This window comes from Cryptomeria japonica, chromosome 10 (assembly GCF_030272615.1).
Source record: "Cryptomeria japonica chromosome 10, Sugi_1.0, whole genome shotgun sequence".
NCBI classification, from domain to species: domain Eukaryota; kingdom Viridiplantae; phylum Streptophyta; class Pinopsida; order Cupressales; family Cupressaceae; genus Cryptomeria; species Cryptomeria japonica.
Window position 1 is genome coordinate 375,666,290 of NC_081414.1, and position 18,529 is coordinate 375,684,818.

The 18,529-nt window shown below is 38.1% G+C and overlaps 1 protein-coding gene across 1 annotated transcript in view; it reads left to right on the forward strand.

The window, feature by feature from the left end:
• Window positions 1–17,589, forward strand: part of LOC131075859 (cyclin-C1-1) — a 180,545-nt gene extending 162,956 nt beyond the window's left edge. The window contains exons 8-10 of the mRNA XM_058012776.2: window positions 16,630–16,777; window positions 16,900–17,006; window positions 17,126–17,589. Of these exons, the coding sequence (XP_057868759.1) occupies window positions 16,630–16,777; window positions 16,900–17,004 (253 nt within the window). The 3' untranslated portion in view covers window positions 17,005–17,006; window positions 17,126–17,589. The remainder of the gene's footprint in view (window positions 1–16,629; window positions 16,778–16,899; window positions 17,007–17,125) is intronic.
• Window positions 17,590–18,529: the final 940 nt, after the last annotated feature.

Genomic DNA, 18,529 nt, shown 5'->3' on the forward strand with positions numbered 1-18,529 from the left:
TAGATCCTTCCTCATGCATCTCCACCTTGGTCTTGACTCTTGCTAAAGGAAAAATGAGTGTTTTCAAGAATTTCGCTTTGGACCCTCTAGAAGGGTCAGGAGCGAAATTCATCTTCTTGACTAAAATCTTTCATCTTTCAATCTTGACAAGGCTAGAACATTCAAAAAATACCTTCAAACATGCCTTAGGAACTAGAAATTTGGCCTTGATAAGTGAGAATTTGAGGTATTCAAGGATTTTCGCTCTGGACCCTTTGGAAGGGTCAGGAGCGAAATCCCTATTCTTGGCCAAGATCCTGACTTCATTTTCACATTTCTTCATTCAAACAAGCGTTTTTACCTTCATTCAAGCCTGAGAATGCGTTAGTTCTAGGTTTTGGCCAAAGTAGAATGTCTTATGGAGAATCTCGCTCTGGACCCTTTGGAAGGGTCAGGAGCGAAATTTGACATTTTGGTCTCTCTGTCAGGATCATTTTATGGAATATAACATTTAAGTATAAGAAAGAAGAATGGTTTCGGACCTCCAGGAGTTATATTGCAAAATCTAGTTTTTGGAGGATTCTTCAGTTTTCCAGGCTTAGTCAAATTTCAGGATCAGGACATTCCAGACTTAGCCAAATTTTAGGATCAGGACATTCCAGACTTAGCCAAATTTCAGGGCATTTGAAGATCAGGATGACATTCCAGACTTCATCACTCACCAACTTGACCTAGCTCAGAGCTTCAAGAATGATACTCATTCACCAAGCAAGACACAATTAACAACAAGATCAAAACCAGGCCCTAAGGAAGACTTTCAAAGGAACCCTAATTCTGGGGCCCCAAAGACTCACCTCGGCTCAAGCAGAGCCTGCCATCCTAGTGATCCCCTTGGCGACACTCGAAAAGCAAAGGCTAACTGACAATACCCTAAAAGACCTAGAAAACACACCCCAGAAGGCAAAAAGCAGGGGTTCCCATTTGCAATGGGGCGATGTGTGAATACGTCACAACAGGCCACCCATTTGATATCCCTCCTTTTTACTCTGTTATTGTTGTCTATGATTACAGGGTGTTTGAGGAGCCAAATCTTCTCCATGCTACGGTCCCAATCGTTATAGGATCCGATTCTCCTAGAGGCAGATTTCCCATTTATCATTTCCTCGACAACTCTTTTGATGTTCTCGATGCTTTTGTTAACCGGGAGTGTGGTTTCTTTGAAAATCCTCCCGTTTCTTTCTTTCCAAATGTGCCAAACAATTAATGAAGGCCCTACCAGCCACAGGTCGCTCCACCTTGAATTGTAGATCCTTGGCCAAGAAATGAGGAAGTCCTTGAGTACTTCACTTTTTACGATTCTAAGATTGGTATTTTCAAAGAACCAATTCCAGCAGGCCTCCGCCATGGGGCAATTGAAGAGTAAATGATTGGCAGATTCTTCATCTGCCTTGCACATAACACACATGTTAGGTCCAGAGATACCAATTGATTTTAATCTGTCCCCAGTGAGGATCTTATTGTGAAGTGCCAGCCAAAGAAATGCCCTCGCTTTAGGGAGAAGCATATTGCTCCAACATAGCTTATGTGGCTAGTCCGTGCACATACCCCTTTGTCTTTGTACCTCATACCCCAATTTGACAAAATATTCTCCTGATTTGGCAACACTCCAGAATATCCTATCCTCATCATTAGACAGAGGGATACATCTACTTTTTAGCACATCTTTCAAAGACTCGCATAGAATTGGATTGCCAATGGATATCTGTTTCCACACCCTCTTCCCATCCAGTACCTTATTCTGCTCGAAATAATCCGTAACAAACCCCCATACTTTGACTCGACTAGCTCAATCCAATCCTGACTAAAACTGTTAGATAGTGCAGGAGCACCATCCCATGAGTCCCTCCAAACTTTTGCAGATTTGCCATTACCAATGTGCCACAAAATGTGATCAATTATAATGAATCTACAATCCCAAAGAAAGTTCCAAGAGGCGGATTCCTGCTCAGTATTTGCCACAGTGAGAATTTGGCAAGGATTCTCAGAATCCAAATATTTCTTCCCAAATATTTTGCACCATAGTTTCTGTGGTTCTGTGTACATCTTCCAAGATAATTTGGCACCCAACGCAATATTCTGAAGTGCCATTTTCCTAAGTCCAGCTCTGCCATCCTCTTTTAGTAAACACATGGTGTCCCAGTTAATGAGTGGTATCTTTTTTTTGTCTTTTGCCCCCTCCCAAACAAATTTTCTGAGCAGGTTGTCAATATTCTTACCAGCAGCATAGGGCATCTTGAAGCACGACATGCAGTAAATGGGAATGGCCGATAAGACAGACTTAACCATTGTCAATCTGCCAGCTTGTGTTAGCCATCCATTCTTCCAAAGCGTTGTCTTGATCGAACAAGATTTCAAAACATCTTCCCAAATCTGAGTTTGCCTACATCCTTTCTCAATTCTAACCCCCAAATATTTGATTGGAAGTTGAGAAATTTTTATTCCCAACAGGTTCGAGATCCTTTGCTGATCCTACATTTTAGTGTTGAAGAAGAATAGTTGCGACATTCAGTGAGCTCATGATGTTCTTGGCTTCAATCAGTGAGGCCTCCCCAAAGATTATTGTGTCGTTAGGAAATTGGGAATGAGTAATAGTATCCAATTGGTTGTGTACTTTTATCCCTCTCCATTTGCTGTCTGCATGTCTTTTTTCTATCAATTTCCCAAGAACTTCAGCCATAATCACAAACAGGGCAGGTGATAACGGGTCTCCCTGTTGCAAGCCATTTGTGGCATTGAAGAAGCCACACACATTTCCATCGACTATCATCGAGAAGTTAACGGTGGATATGCAAAATTTGATACATTCGATCCGTTTGATAGGAAAACCAAATTTTTTCAATACGCATGTTAAAAAGCCCCATACAACCCAAGTTTAATGACCATACCTTTCTGTTTCTCTTTGTACATTGAGTGGACGACTTTTGAGACCAGAATGATGCTATCGGCAATCTCCCGTCCGGGGGTGAAGCCATTTTGTTTCTTTGAGATGAGCTTTGGTAATAATTTCTTAAGTCTTTCCACCATTGCTTTGGAGATAATCTTGTAAATTGTGTTGCACAGTGAGATGGGGCGATAGTCCATCATCGATTCACAACCCTGCTTCTTGGGACTCAGTGTTATCAGGGTATGGTTGATTTCTTTGACAAATTAATGTTTTTTCCTAAATTCTTCCACCATTAACCAAATGTCCCGTCCCATGAAATCCCAACATTTTTGAAAGCATTCGGCAGTTATACCATATGGTCTGGGCACCTTATGTGGATGAAGGGAGAAAGTTGCACTTTTAATTTCTTCCAAGGTATACGGAGCTTGTAGCATAGCGCAATCTTCATCTGTTATGAGTGTTTCAATAACCTCATCAATTAATGAATATGTTGAATTGGTATCAATGTTTCTGCTCCCCAACCGCTCGGTGAAATAATCGATGGCAGCATGTTCAATTTCTTTCTGTAAAGTGCATACATTGCCATTTCCATCCTTGATGGATCCAATTTTATTGTTTTATCTTTTGGCCTTGGATGAGGCATGAAATTTTTTTGTGTTCAAGTCCCCATCTACAATCCATAATTCCCTAGATTTTTCTTTCCTATACAGCTCCTCCCTTTTAAGGATTTCCAATTACTGATCTTTTAAGAGCTTTTCGGCTTCAAACTCTTTATTTGTCATGCCCATTGCCATCACCTGATTATTGATGTCCTCCAATTCTTCCTCAATCCTGGTTTTCTCCGCAAAGATGTTTTTAAAGGATAATTTATTCCATGTTTTGAGCTTATTTTTCAAAAAATGCATGCGTTTAGTGAATCTGAAGCTTGGAGATCCAGAGAAGATATTACTTTCAAGTTTCGAGCCACCATTCCCTCAGATTCTTCAACAATTTTGGATCCCGCCACCACATGTTAAGAAATTTGAAATAATTTTTCTTACAACGATTATCGTGAGCAATTGAAAGTGAAATTGGAAAGTGATCCGACCCAGTTTGAGGTATAATTGTAGATTCCAATGAGAGGTTGCCATTCATCCACCATTCGCCAACCAGGAACCTGTCAAGTCTTTCGGAAATCTTGGAGAAGTTGAGTCTTCTATTTGTCCAAGTGAATCTCCCATTTCGGGGAATGATATCAATCAATTTGCAATTGAAAATAAAGTCCCGAAAGTCCTCCATTACCATGGTGGGTTTTCTTAGACCACCCGCCTTATCATCAATATCTAGGATGGCATTGAAATCACCAGCAATTATCATCTTATCAGATGCTAACAAATTTATCTAAAGGGAAATCACTAGCAATTATCACCTTATCAAATGCTAACAAAGTTAAAAACTATATAATGGAAAATACAATAAATTTTTTTCATTAAAACTATATAATGGAAAATTACAGTAAAAAAATGGTTTATCAATTGCAAGTTGAAATGATCTAATAGAAGATCAAAAACGAAAAGCATTGGTGGCATTCTATATATCTTCAAACACCATATATCTATGGTGGGGAGAACTCAAATTTGGCCTAAAAAATATTTGGGGATTGGGTTCGTGGCTGTCACATTTTTTATGGCATGCGTTTCTGATAATGTTGCATTTTCAAAACCCTTGTTTTCACTTACACATTGTATTTTTAGGTGAAGAAATTATGTTTTTCTATTTTATCCGCTGTTGGCCCTTAATGTTGATTGGAGACGTCAGTTCTGAAGCAGGAGACTTTAGGAGATGGTGGGAGACGTTGTCCTCTAGTACCCTTCGCACCAAAGCTTACTCCAGAGACATCTTTGAGACGAGAGATGCGTCCTGGTCTTGGGGACACGTCTCAGGGGTCTGGAGACGCATCTCCCGGTAACCCTAGATTTAATATAATATAATATAATATAATTATATATGATTCAACTTAATATAACAATATATAACTAGTTAAATATAACATTTTAAAATTTATATTATTAAAAATTTAATATATCAGGATTTTAATACAATTTAATTTACAGTTTATAAATTTTATAAAATATATTAATAAATATAAACTATTAACTATGTTGAATGCTTTAAAACAACCCTAAAAAATGTAAAATAAAAACAAAATGTTGTGGAAGCTGCAAGGGGAAAGAATGCGGCAGAGGGATAGAATGCGACAGAGTTTTGATTGATTTGGAAATTGTAGAGTTTGCTAGCCATAGAATGCACTCACCTCAGTCCGCTAGCCATAGATGCCCCAGTCAAAGACTCACCTCTCTCAGTCCGCCACAAAACATTGTTTGAAACCCTAAAAAAAAACTTTAATTTTTTTTAATCTAATGAAAACAACGACGCATTATACCATACTAATAATTGGTCGAACTTTAATCTATTTTACATAAAATTTGAAATTTGGCAAAATTTGAATTTCATCATGAAATTTGCTGAATACTGTGACTTAGGCTTCAGCAACTAAATGCAAGGAAACGGATAGGGACGATTTATATAAGACATTTCAATCATTTCTTTTACCCTCAAAACTGATCCAGATCTATTAGGAACCCTTAAATGCCTCAAAAAGATTATTTAGTAGCTTTCAAACATAGGAAAATACCTAAAAAATCCCCACGTGCCAATATCCAAGTTGGGTGCTTCCTACAAGGGGAAACTTGGGCTAGAAAAATAAATGTCAAGCCAAAACCACGTATTATATATGCATCCTCATTGCTTAGCCATAAGAAATCCTTTGAGACAAGGCCTAGATTGTCTTATTTTTGGAGATATGAGCAAAAATGTGAATCTTAAGGTAGCTGGAATGGTATGGCCAGCACTGGAAAATGTCTCCAAAAACTCTTGAAACTCGAATAGCACTTAGAAAAACCAAACTAGAAATATGCACTATGAAATACCTATAAAACATCTCCAACAAATACCAACTAGAGTAGATCTTTCACTACCGTAGTTTGTCTTTTTCAAGAAGGATTTCGTCCTTAGAAAGGCTGAGATGGACCACGCCCAAATCTCCAGAACCACGCAGGTTTTTTTGAAAAAAATAAATATTAGAAATAATAAACTCAACATGCCAAATGAGCTCTCAATTCTCTCAATCCTCTTTTTCATAAGTCTTTTAGGGAACTTTCCAGAAACTCCCTTTTAATCACTTTATTAATTTATTAGACCTTTTAACTTCAAAAAGTGATTTAATTTACTTCCAAAACTCAGCACTTAAAGTCACTTTTAAGCATCTCATTATTTAAAACTTTCGATTCTCTTTCCAATGAACTATAATGTTGTGGTGCTCGATAAATATATTTAATTAAAAAGACAAGTGAAAATAATTAAATATAACTCAATATTACACCCAACTAGTAGAAATGGCTAAAAAACATTGGAACTGAAATATGATTGCATAGGAGTGATCTCGATGATAAAAGATGATAAACGGACCCAATTGGGTGACTTACTAAAAATAGACGCTCCCTCCAAGAATCTTGGGCCAAAACTAGAAGCAAAAAATAATATCTGAAAGAATCATATGACTCCTCTAAACCAGCTGAGTTCATTGGTAACATCAAATCACTTATTTGAACATGCTGACACAAACCTAGAAAGTCAGCGACAACTCCACTACTAGAGAACCTAAAAATGGGAACATTACAAAGTTGCCTCATCTAAAGAAAGTTTTGGCAACTTGTATGATAATAATGTCTAAGTTAACACACCCAAGAGTTATATCACAATTCCTCATCACTCCCACATTGTTATCAAGTTTCTTATCTAACAAGAGATCTCAATAACTAATGGGGATTTGGGAGTGGAGACCTGTTGACGTGTATTTTATACACAATCATACACAGAATAAAATACCATTAGGCATCTTATCCTCTCTTGAGAAAATAGTCTCTAACTGCTGAAGATCTGCAAAAAGGATCAGTTAGATGGACTCCAAGGTTCTTTTAGTGGGATCTCCATGTGTGGACAAGCTTTTTAGTGGTATGATGTGATTTGCTGTTTCCTCCAAGGCGTCTTACGGATTCCAAAAGCTCGAAGATTTTACTAAACTAAAAAGGAACTTTCAAAAATGGCAAAAGGACAGGGTTTAAGGAAGTCTAATCTAGCCTAACCCTATGAACGACTTAGCATGAATGAGATTTGGCAAGACTCAACCAACTTCAATTTTGCCATAAGATAACAACTCAATTGAAATTAGTGCGATCTTCTAAGGTAATAATGGTTTTCAATGCATCAAAGACCAAGGACACTACTATGAAAGTACATATCCTAGATACGAAAATGCTTGAAGGTTAAGGACTCAAAATGTTTTCCAGTCGACCACGCAAGGCGTTCCTACAATCAGCAAGAAGCTAGTGGTTTGGATAGCGAATCCTACCAAATATCAAATCTCACACTTAGTCTTTCAAATTAACAACTACTTTGATTGAGCGTGATTCAAGTACATCCAACAACCATGAAGATAACTTATGAAATTTGCAACAAAACACCATAACTTCAATATTTTATTGATTTCCAAGTCATCATATACAACAATTGCTTGAATTTCTCTCTTCAAGACTCAATCTTGCTACAAAATAAAATTGCTTCTAACTCTAATCTCTCTATTACATCAACTATTATCTCTCACACTTATTCACTATTTTCTATTATAAATGAAATGAAAAATGGGGGTATAAATAGCATCCCCAGTTACAATGAAAGGTCCAGATTGAAAATAAATCAATGGACAAGATCATGACACCTAAACCCTAATTAGGGTTTGTTACAAATGACCTCCTTTTTACTGAACAACATTAAATACATAGCCAAATATTAAATTTGGCACAAAAATCTAGGAGGTATCAACCAATGAGAAATAAGATGTCATGTCATCTGTAACAACCTTTCATCTAGAATCTTATTCCCTTTCCAATTCTCTTTCTTAGCATATGCAATGAATTTTGTCACGATTCCTTCGATTTCTGTGCTTGGAATCTCGGGAAGATTCTTGATACTCTCTTCTAAGTGGATAACCTGATCAAATGCATCTAGAAGAGCTGTGTCCCAAGTAGGTTCAAGTTCCTTTGTTTTATCAATCAGGAGCATGGTGGCATACATCTGATCATACTGCTCATCTGTAACATCTGCGTCCTTGCGAAAGATGATCTTGATTCTATCCTCAAATTCTTGCAAATCCACATCTGTCTCGACCTCGATCCTTCTGCCAAGAATGGTACGAAGTACCTCAAATACTCTGTCCTGGATCGGATTGATCACCTCCTCAACTTGACCACATCTAACACTGATGTCCTCGAAGAGAACACTCTTTATATGGAGCAAGGTTGACCACTGAAACAAACTGTGAGAATCACCTTCTAAGATCCTCTCTTGTGCTAAAATTCTTCTGGATGTGTGTCTTATAACTTTCAAGACAGGGATGACAACGTCCTTGGTATGGGCAAATGCAGCTACTGTTGCCATCAATCTGTGAATAATCTCAAGAACTTGGATAGCCTGATGGGTGATCTTCGACATCCTTGTAACAAACTCAATGGCCACCGTGTGAGATCTATCCATCCAACTACATGTACGCTGGACCAGGTTCCTGAATCTTTCTGCTTCATTGATTGATTGAAGGGGCAATGCCTGCAATGGTGATCTAACTGGATCCTGACGTCCCAAAGGTTCATTGATGTGACTGAAATATGTCCTCTATGCACCGACCTCTTTCTCAAGCTTTCTATTCTTTTCTACTTCTTCTCTAAACTTGTCCTTCAATGCCTCAAATGTGTCTGTGGCATCATCTAAAGTCTACTCTGCTGTGGATGGTCCTAACTCAATAGTCTGTATATGATAGTCTTCTGCTAGGATCTCACCCTCATATTTGTCTGCTGCCGGTGTAGCTATCTGCAGTTTTCTAGATCCAGTCTCATCTCGAATCATCTTGGACATCTTTGTAGCCTTCTTCTTCTCTGTTGTCATATGTGAACGTCCCACGAGGCTCTCTAAATCAATTGCACTGTCCTCGTCCTCTATTACGATCACCTTAGTCAATCTTTCCTTCAACCAATCTGGGATATTCGATCTTGTCTCTTGAACTTGAATTTCTTTATGTACCATTTCTTCTTGTCTGGGAGGAGATGTTACTTCATTATCATCTTCTAAATCATAGTCTTGGAGAGATCCATCGGATGAAACATGCTGTGCCTGTCCTTCCTCCTTTCTATCATTCTGTACCATCGATTCCATGGACTCTTCCACTCGAACTGTTCTATCTTTTGGTCTGGAAGAAGTACCAGGTGCTTGATCTTTGTTGGCACCTTGCTTTTTCTTGGAAGACTCTTTCTTTTCTGATCTTTCCTTTCTCTTCGAACCTCTCGAATGGAGATTGCCCTCACTGGCACATCGAAGGTTACCTTCACCTGAATTCCTAGGATTAGGATTGCCTTCACTAACACTGGCTCCACCTTCGGCTGGTTTCTCTTCCAAAGTAAAAGACATGGCTATGCCCTGTTCTCTCAACTTCTGATGCTGAACGTCTACCCATCTGCGAGTATAAGACAAGACTGGTGCCATCAAATCATCTAAATCCACGGCCTCGGGCTCATTCCAATTCAAACTTATTGTTTTGCTTTCTCTATCATATGAAGATTGGATGTGCCTGCCGTTGTCCTGAGCTTGGTCGGCCACTCTGTAAATCTTACATTTCCTGATGAAATCCAAAGGCAATCTAGAATGCATCTTTTGTTTCACTTCGAGATCATCTAGGAGATTCATCATAAAATCTTCAATCTGGTGCTCATGTCTAAATCTTCTACCGACCGTCTTCTCTAAATGTCCAAGTGGATCAAAACTATTCCTCCAAGCAAAAGATGAAAAAGGATACAAGGCTAACTCCTTCTCTGCATCATCCATGGCTAAGACATTAGGACATACCTCAACTGAATTACCCAAAATAATAGGTACCTGAACTCCATTCTGATGTCTGTGTCTGAATGCCTTCACATATGCTGCCAACTGCCTTGTTACTTCAAGTAACACAATTCTGTCTGTCAGGTACCTCGGCAACATGTATGGAGGTAAAGGACATCCATACACTCTAATGTAAGTGAACTTGGGAAACTGAATGAACCAAGCACCGTACCTCTTGATGAATTCCTGGGCATCCTGAGATAATCTGTTGTGAATCCCTCCTTGCAACGTCCTTGTGATGTTCATCGTGAAAGTATCATTGATTAACTTGTAGTTCTTCCCTGGTGGATGATGCAAGTAGGTATAGGATTCACAAACTCTGACCTCGCTGGGTTCTCTACCAATCACTCCTCTGTGAGGTAGTCCTGCGTACTCAACGCTCCTGATTAAGGCATAGATGACGTATGAACTCATGTGGAAGGACTTAGTAGCCCTGAGTCTTCTCAACTGTACGTCTAAGCAATGGCTAATTATCCTAGCCCAATGTATTGTACCCTTTCCTTGAACAATCACCTGGATGAAGTAAAACATCCACTTCTCAAAATAGAAGGCATGAGGTGCTCCTGTAACTCTATTGAGCATGGTAATCAAATCTCTGTACTCCTCCTGGAAATCAATCCTGTGTGGTGTGTTCGGTACTTTTCTCAGACGGGGACGACTCTTGAGTAGCCAGTTCTTGTTGATTATGCTTAGGCAAGCATCTGGATCATCATCGTACACTGATCTGGCTCCTTCAACGCTCTTGTATATCATGTCCCTGTGCTCTGGAAGATGGAAGGCTTCACTTATGGCTTCCTCTGAAAGGTACGCCAAAGTGTTTCCTTCGTTGGACACAATTGTCCTGGACTGTGGATTGTAATGACGGGCACACTCGATCATCAACTCGTGGCACTGAATGGCTGGAGGAAAACCGGCCGCCTTGATGATGCCACTCTCTATTATTCTCCGGGCGACAGGTGATGGCTTGCCGATGTAAGGGACCTCCCGGAACTTCTTTGTGCTAAAGTTCCCCAAGTTTGTATCTCCAATGTTGCTCCATTTAGACATGATCTTGGTCTCCACTTCTTCGGTCTTCTGATCTTCTTTCATGAGAGCCGAGCGACTGGTGGATGCTCCCGCCTTTGGGGTTGCCATACCTACACAACATTCCATTATAAGAAATAGATTTTGCAATAAATAACGTAAATAAGAGAGATAAATTTTAGGAAACCTCATGATAAGTCTCTAGAGTCATCATTTCCTAAAATACAACGATTGAACCAAGAGAAATTCAAGAATCAAAATTTCAAAATTTGAAATATGACGATGAATGAAAAAAGCAATAACAATTAAATCGCCATACCTCGATAGAGAGCTAACTCTAGAATGCAAAAACAAAATTTGCCTAGGCAAAATTTGAGGTATAAAGTAATCTTCAATATGATCTCCTCAAAATTGACTTCGCCACCTCTGGAGAGAACGTGATCTTCAATTATCGCCTTGGACGTGGTCTCAAATGGATCTTTCAAGTTCGCACTTTGGCGTGGTCTTCAACGTAATTCGCACTCTATACTTGATGATATACTCCGCATCACCTTTGGTTTGGATTCGCACCACCCTTTGATAACTAAGCGCGCCACCCTTGGATGAATGAAACTCGCACCACCTTCGAACACACTTCGCACTATATTCGCTTCTCCTTGATTCGCATGAAGAAAGGTAAAAAAAATGATGTAGAAATGATAGTTTTTACCCCCCTTATATAGCGCGTTCATCCTTCACCCCTTAGGCCGACTTGATAAAAATAAAACCATTTTTTAAATGATTTGCAATAAAATGACAAGGCCGACTTGCTTAATTGAGCGCTCAAATCGATTTTTCATTAATTAAATAATTAATTATTAATGCCTTGCGTTTTTTATTTGCAAATTTCGATTTTAATAAAGGCAAAAAGAATTAATAAAGATTAACGCCATATTAAATGCCAATTTAAATAGGATTTTCAATTTTTAAAATCGATTTAGCATTTAAGGAAATTTGAATTGTTTAATTTGGCGCCAAAAATATGAAAATAAAGGGACGTACCTCATCGCTCTGGTCCCTTGGAGAGGGACAGGAGCGATCCATGATTTTGGTCTTGATTCTTGCGTTTTCAACGTTCAACTCCTTCATTTCCACGTTCCAAATCGATCATCTGGTGGTCCTTCGAATTTGAATTTCTTTCTTGTGCGAGCAAGTACATCTCATGACCATTATCGCCCTGGTCCCTTGGAGAGGGACAGGAGCGATCCTAAGGTTTTTGCTCGAAATTTTCCATCTTGGTACGATCCTTTCCTTGTATCATCTTCCAAATGCCTTTTAAAACCTTGTGCGTCCTTGTTTTAACGTGATTTTCAAAGAATATCATGTGTTTTGCCTAACATCGCCCTTGTCCCTTGGAGAGGGACAGGAGCGATCTCCATGTCTTCACGTTCATCTTGTATCTTTGACCTTCGAACTTCCATTGTAAGGCGAATAATATCATTGCTTGTCTATTCCACGTACGTCCCAATTGCTTTTACAAGGCACCTTTGATGTTATAAAGATCATCGCCCTTGTCCCTTGGAGAGGGACAGGAGCGATCCATGTTTTTTTTCTTGATCTTGGCGACTTTAAACTTCGATCTCCTTTGCAACGTCTTTCAAACGATGTCCCTTACCTTGCTTATCCTCGCCTGGCTTTGGTCTTGAAAGAACGCGAGTGTTATTAATAGCATCGCCTTGGTCCTTGTCCAAAGGACAGGAGCGACGTGAGGCTTCTACATTATTTGGCGATGTTTGGACGTTCAACACTCTTGCAAATTATCTTTAAACGATGCCTTGGACCATATGCTATCTTAAGACGTCTTGACTTAGCTTGATCTTGAAGCAAAACGAAGAATCCAAAGCAAATTGCCCTGGTCCCTTGGAGAGGGACAGGAGCGATATGGTCCCTAGGTCCATTTTGGTCATTATTTAACGTTTGAAATCTTCATGCATCACCTTTCTACCTTTCCGTGGACCCTCTAAGACCTTGCGAAATCTTGTCCTTACGTAAATCTTGCTCAAAATGATCAATACATCTAACATCGCCCTGGTCCCTTGGAGAGGGACAGGAGCGATCCTTCCCTTGTGGCCACTATCTCACTTTGCCAGGTTCCAAGTTTATATTCAACGGACTCGTCCTTCTTCACTCTATTCGCCCATGCCTTGACATCATTTGTAACTTTGCAAGAAAAGCAATTATATCAAAAATCGCTCTGGTCCCTTCCTGAGGGACAGGAGCGAACTAGGCATTTAACACTATTATGGACGTCCCAAAAATTTTCAATTTATATTCAACGCATTCATCTCATGTTTTCCCTTGTTTTTGAACGTAAACTTGCCTTGACCTTTGTCTGGATTTTGCATAATGAAGGAAATCGCTCTGGTCCCTGGGAGAGGGACGAGAGCTACAAGGTACCTCGCCCTGGTCCCTTGGAGAGGGACAGGAGCGATTTGGTCAATATAGGTCATTCTCCTTCGTTTTTGCATCTCAAATTATATTCATTGGGCAAAGTATCTGCCTTCGGACGTCCTCAAATCATTAAGCTCTCGAAATCTTGCAAGGACAAGGCGAAATTTGAATTGTAGCTCCGGTCCTTCACTGAGGGACAGGAGCGATTTTCCTCCTGGAGGCATTTCTGTGCTCACGAAAATCTTCAATTTATATTCAATGGAAAGATCTCGTCGTTCTTCATCACTTCAAACGTAAAATTTGTTTGGACTCTGCAAGGATGATGAGGTATTTGAAAATGAGCTCCCGTCCTTCACTGAGGGACAGGAGCGATTTTGCTCCTACAGGCCAAAATAACAAGATTTTTCACATTTTAACACTTCACGAGGTGAAAATAAATCAATTCCAATGCCCAGGATCAAAAATCAAAAATGTCAAAATTTGGTCAAAAATATTCAATTGGACAAAAATTCACATTTCATCTTCAACACTTAGACAAATTTAAGCTCTGCATTCAAAATTCCAATTGAGAATTTAGACCATTTTGGAGAATTTATTGCATTCAAAATTTGCATTCTAGAAAAGGAAGCTCAAAAGCTCACAAAAAGGACTGGATTCTGGCCTGAAAAGACGGAAATTTAAAACCCTAAGGCTTGACCCTAAATCCAGACAACTAACTGACTAACAAAACCCTAAAAACGAAAACGAAAACGAGCGAAAAACAAGCAAAAAGAGGGGGTCCCCATTTGCGATGGGGCGATGTGTGAAATGGTCACAACAAGACCCCAATGGAGGTTTGGTGGCTTTGGGTCAAGGGGTAATGCTCCTTGTGGGGATTTTGGGGCAATGTCCCCAATGGGGTCGAGGGGCCTTTGAAACCATAGAAACCGTCATTGCTAATACTTGTGTCACCACATGCCCTAAGTTGTCGATCATGTGTGAAAATGAAGTAAAATGGGCATTTTTGTAACTATAGGTAAGAAACAAAAGAGTTATTAACCAAAAACTTTCAATTTTTTCCATTGATTCATGAGTTTTATAGGAAAAAATCATCGTGAATTTACAAAAACTTGTTGGTGAGTAACTCACTGCAATTTGGTCATAATTACTCAGTGATTTTTGCTACTATGGGACAAACTATTAATATTAAATACCAAATGCATATACATTTTTACCCCAATAGTTGTACACATAAGAATAGTCTTTTTTTCACTATGACAACAATACCTTGTTCAAATGAGCACCTTATTTTATTAATTAAAGACACACTTATAGTGGATAGTTATGATATTTTATATGAAACAAAAATATATTTATTTCACTTGTTAATGAATGTATTTATGCTCTTTATATAACATGCGTAGGTTCTCATGTGTTCGAGTATAGGTCCATCTTGACCAACATTTGGCTATTTTTTTATTTACATGCGAACTAATTATTGACAATATATAGTATAAACTATAAACCATAAATATGTTGCAAGACTAAATATTATAACCACAAGTACTATACCAACAATTGGACCCCGTGCAACTAATGGTCCCTCTCCCCTAGGACATGTACTTGGAAATGCTGTATTTTCTAGGTGATTTGGTAACATAGATTTTTAGTCTTTGAGATCGAATGAAAGCAGCATCAGTCCAAATCTTGAAAAGCTTATTAACTAGTTTAACATGGTAAATAGAGTGAAAAACGGTAGAGAAAAATTGTGATTAATCTGAAGGAAATGTAAATGATAAAACTCAGATATTCAAGAAAGTTTGTGAGACCAACTCAAAATGTATAAATCCCCTTGTCCTCCTTTTCTATTCCTAGTTCTTGGTTCAACCAATTTGACCCAGATGTGTTGGAGCCATAATGAACAAATCATATAGCCATATGAGACAGCCTGATCGACAATTGAGGCTAGTGGGCAATGGGCATTTAGCTTCGAAGTTCAGTGTTGGATAACTCAATTTTATGTGGTTTAAAAATAGATTTTTATTTGGTTTTTACTTAGTTCAAAATGTAGTCAAGTTAATCCTGTTATTAAAAGTGTAACAATGGGTAATTGCAATGGACTTATAAAAGCCCCTTTTTATTCAATAGGAAAAATTATATAAAGAAAGAACAACTCTTACCATTTGTTTTTGATAATATGGATGAAACGGGTTTTGAAGGGGGTCCCTAAATCCTTTACAACTTAATACATCCAGCACCAAGCCAGAAAACAGCACAAAAGCAGCCAAAAAAGACAGGCTACTGCGAAACAACAGTCCAGCTGTTGTACCCCAGAAACAACAAAAAAACATTTGCAACCAAGTAGCCAACACAAAAACCAGGGCTAGCCAACTACACCACTCTTAACATTTGTTTCAACTACGGTGCATGTGCCAAAAGCATTACTGATTTCCACCAAAAGTTCACCAGATTCTTGTGTTACCAGAAAGAGGATATGGGGAATAAGAAATGACCGAGGCGTATGAGTTTTTGTCAAAGTCTAAGAGATGGTCCAATACTTTATAAAATTTAGTTCAAAACAAGAAACAGAACGATAAATATAATGGCAACAACACACTGTGGAGAGTGGCCAGGTTTCCTGTAACATTGTCCAATTCTAAAGGACCAAGGTTAACAGCCATTTCATGCGCACACACTCTACAAATTATGCCACCTAGCCATGCACAAAAAAAAACACATGCAAATATATGGGGCACAGTTATTTTCCAAGCCTTGACAGTCGAACTGAGAGCAATGCCAAATTGGCTTTAGTCTAGTTGAGACAACAGTTACAGCAACAGAATTCATTTTGTTAACTTCATGTTCTGTTAAATGATTCATAGAGATTATAATTTGGCAACTGTGATAACCATTTTCATTTTACCCAAACAGAAAGATCTTTTAGGCAGAAACTAAACCATGGACTTTTAGACACAAACTGAGAATAACACATGGAATCCATTGTCTTGATACTTTCAGAATCTACATAAGCTTTAGTTCCAATTTATAATATTGTTTATCGAGTTATTTTAATTTATAGCAGATGAAGTGATTGAAAGAACATTGGAAACCTTATCCAGTATATGAAAAGGGAAATAATGTTTAGTTTGTTAGACATGATTTTATACCAGTACTTGTTTGTCTTGAAAAGTGATGCAAAGCACAAATAATTTGGTGCTTTCTTTGTAATCAGATACCTTTCTGTGTAGGTCACTGGTAAATGACTCGTATAAAACCGATTTGATATTGATTCATCCTCCTTATATGATAGCGTTGGCATGCATCTATGTTGCATGTGTTTTAAAAGAGAAGGATGCGCATGCATGGTTTGAGGAACTTCGCGTTGATATGAATGTGGTGAGGTTTCTCATAAATCATAGCGCTCATCATCATTATTGTACTTGAATGAGCACTGTTATTCTAAACAGTTTGCTTCATAAGATATTTTTCTTTATCCACGTGTCAATTGAATTCTGCAGATCAAGAACATATCGATGGAGATAGTGGACTACTATGATAACTTTCGTATCATCCCAGCTGAAAAGACAAATGCAGCCCTAAATAAACTTCCACAAAAACTCTGAAGGTGCCCGGATAGCTTAGCTCTGTGTTGTAACTTCTAGTTACACGGTTACGCCAATTTCTGATTTAAATTTTTGTTGTAGAAAATCTAATAATATTGGATTACTCCTTTTTGGAAAGAAGTAATTTTGTCAATAGGAAACAGCTGGAGGCTGGACTTAGGCAAAGGAAGTCCAATGGTTGGTTAAGCTTATTGAAGACTGGATGAGCATATGCTCTTCAAGCTTCACGGTAAAGTATAGCATGGCGAGACTTGATAGAACGGGTACATTTTAGATCTCACAGTACGCATTAAGATGCTTTAGCTTCCAAAATTATTAATAGTAGAAAATTGGATGATGTAGATATGATCATAATCTCATATTGATTATTTGAATTCCATAGATCTTATTTCTAAACAAAGAAGAAATATTGTGCATTTCATTGCTATTTGGGAATCTCATATTTATACTTTGGGCATATCATGTCAAACTGAGATGATATAAACTGTTTGTAAAAAATAGATACACTTGTTGTGGTAGTAGAGCTTGATGTATTTTTATTGGTTCCTTGCTTTTTGCTAAGGCACATTTAAAATTTATGGATCACCATGCTTGTGTTGCATCTTACTCAGGTTTTCTTTTCATATGCCATTGTTAAATGTTTTGCATTAAGTGGTGATATCTTTTATATAAATGTTTCTTTGTGCTGCATGGTAAATTTTCACCAGATAACCCAAGAGAAAATTGTAAGTTTCACGTGAAAATCAATTCTTACAATGCTCTGTAAAAATACTAGTTTTGGAACTGCAGATGCAGCTGAATGAATAAATGGTCAAAGTTTTGCTTAAACTTGAATTTTTCCCCACAAATATCAGGAAATTAGGAATGTATCTAAAAAGCACCATACAAACACTACCAGACAACATAATCTATATGGTTGCATGGAGGGGGAAATATGGGGGAAACCATCTATGTACCCTGCCAACAACTTTCAAAGAAAAAGCTATTTGGTAGGGCTTATATCAATGAATGAAGCACAAACCAATGGAAATAAGACATAATAACATATACCAATTTAATGAGCAAAGGCCTCACGTGATGGTAAATAATCACATGGAATATCATGTGATTATTAAATATCATGGAATACCAAGAGTCATCATATGTATTACTAATTACTAGTTCACTTGTACAAGTCCTTGCCAGCTGGTTTAAATATTAGACCATAGCCATGCAAGAAATGGCGAGTAGTTTGATCATTTTGCAGAATCAACCATAGGCATACCCAAAATCACATTTTTTTTTGGTTGGAAGGAAAAGTCAAGACCCCTTGGTTTAATGCCAACTTCAATGAGGAGATGCTTTATCCCTAGTTAAGCAACTTTGAGACATACTCTTTTGAGTCTCATCTTGAGATCACTGATTTAAAAATCTCATTTGTTGAGGTGCAACTGCACATAGAAGAAAATGATCTAGTATTCAAAATGTGTGTTTTTTAAACCAAAGATGATGAAAATAGTTCCTCCAGAGAAAATGATTTTGAATG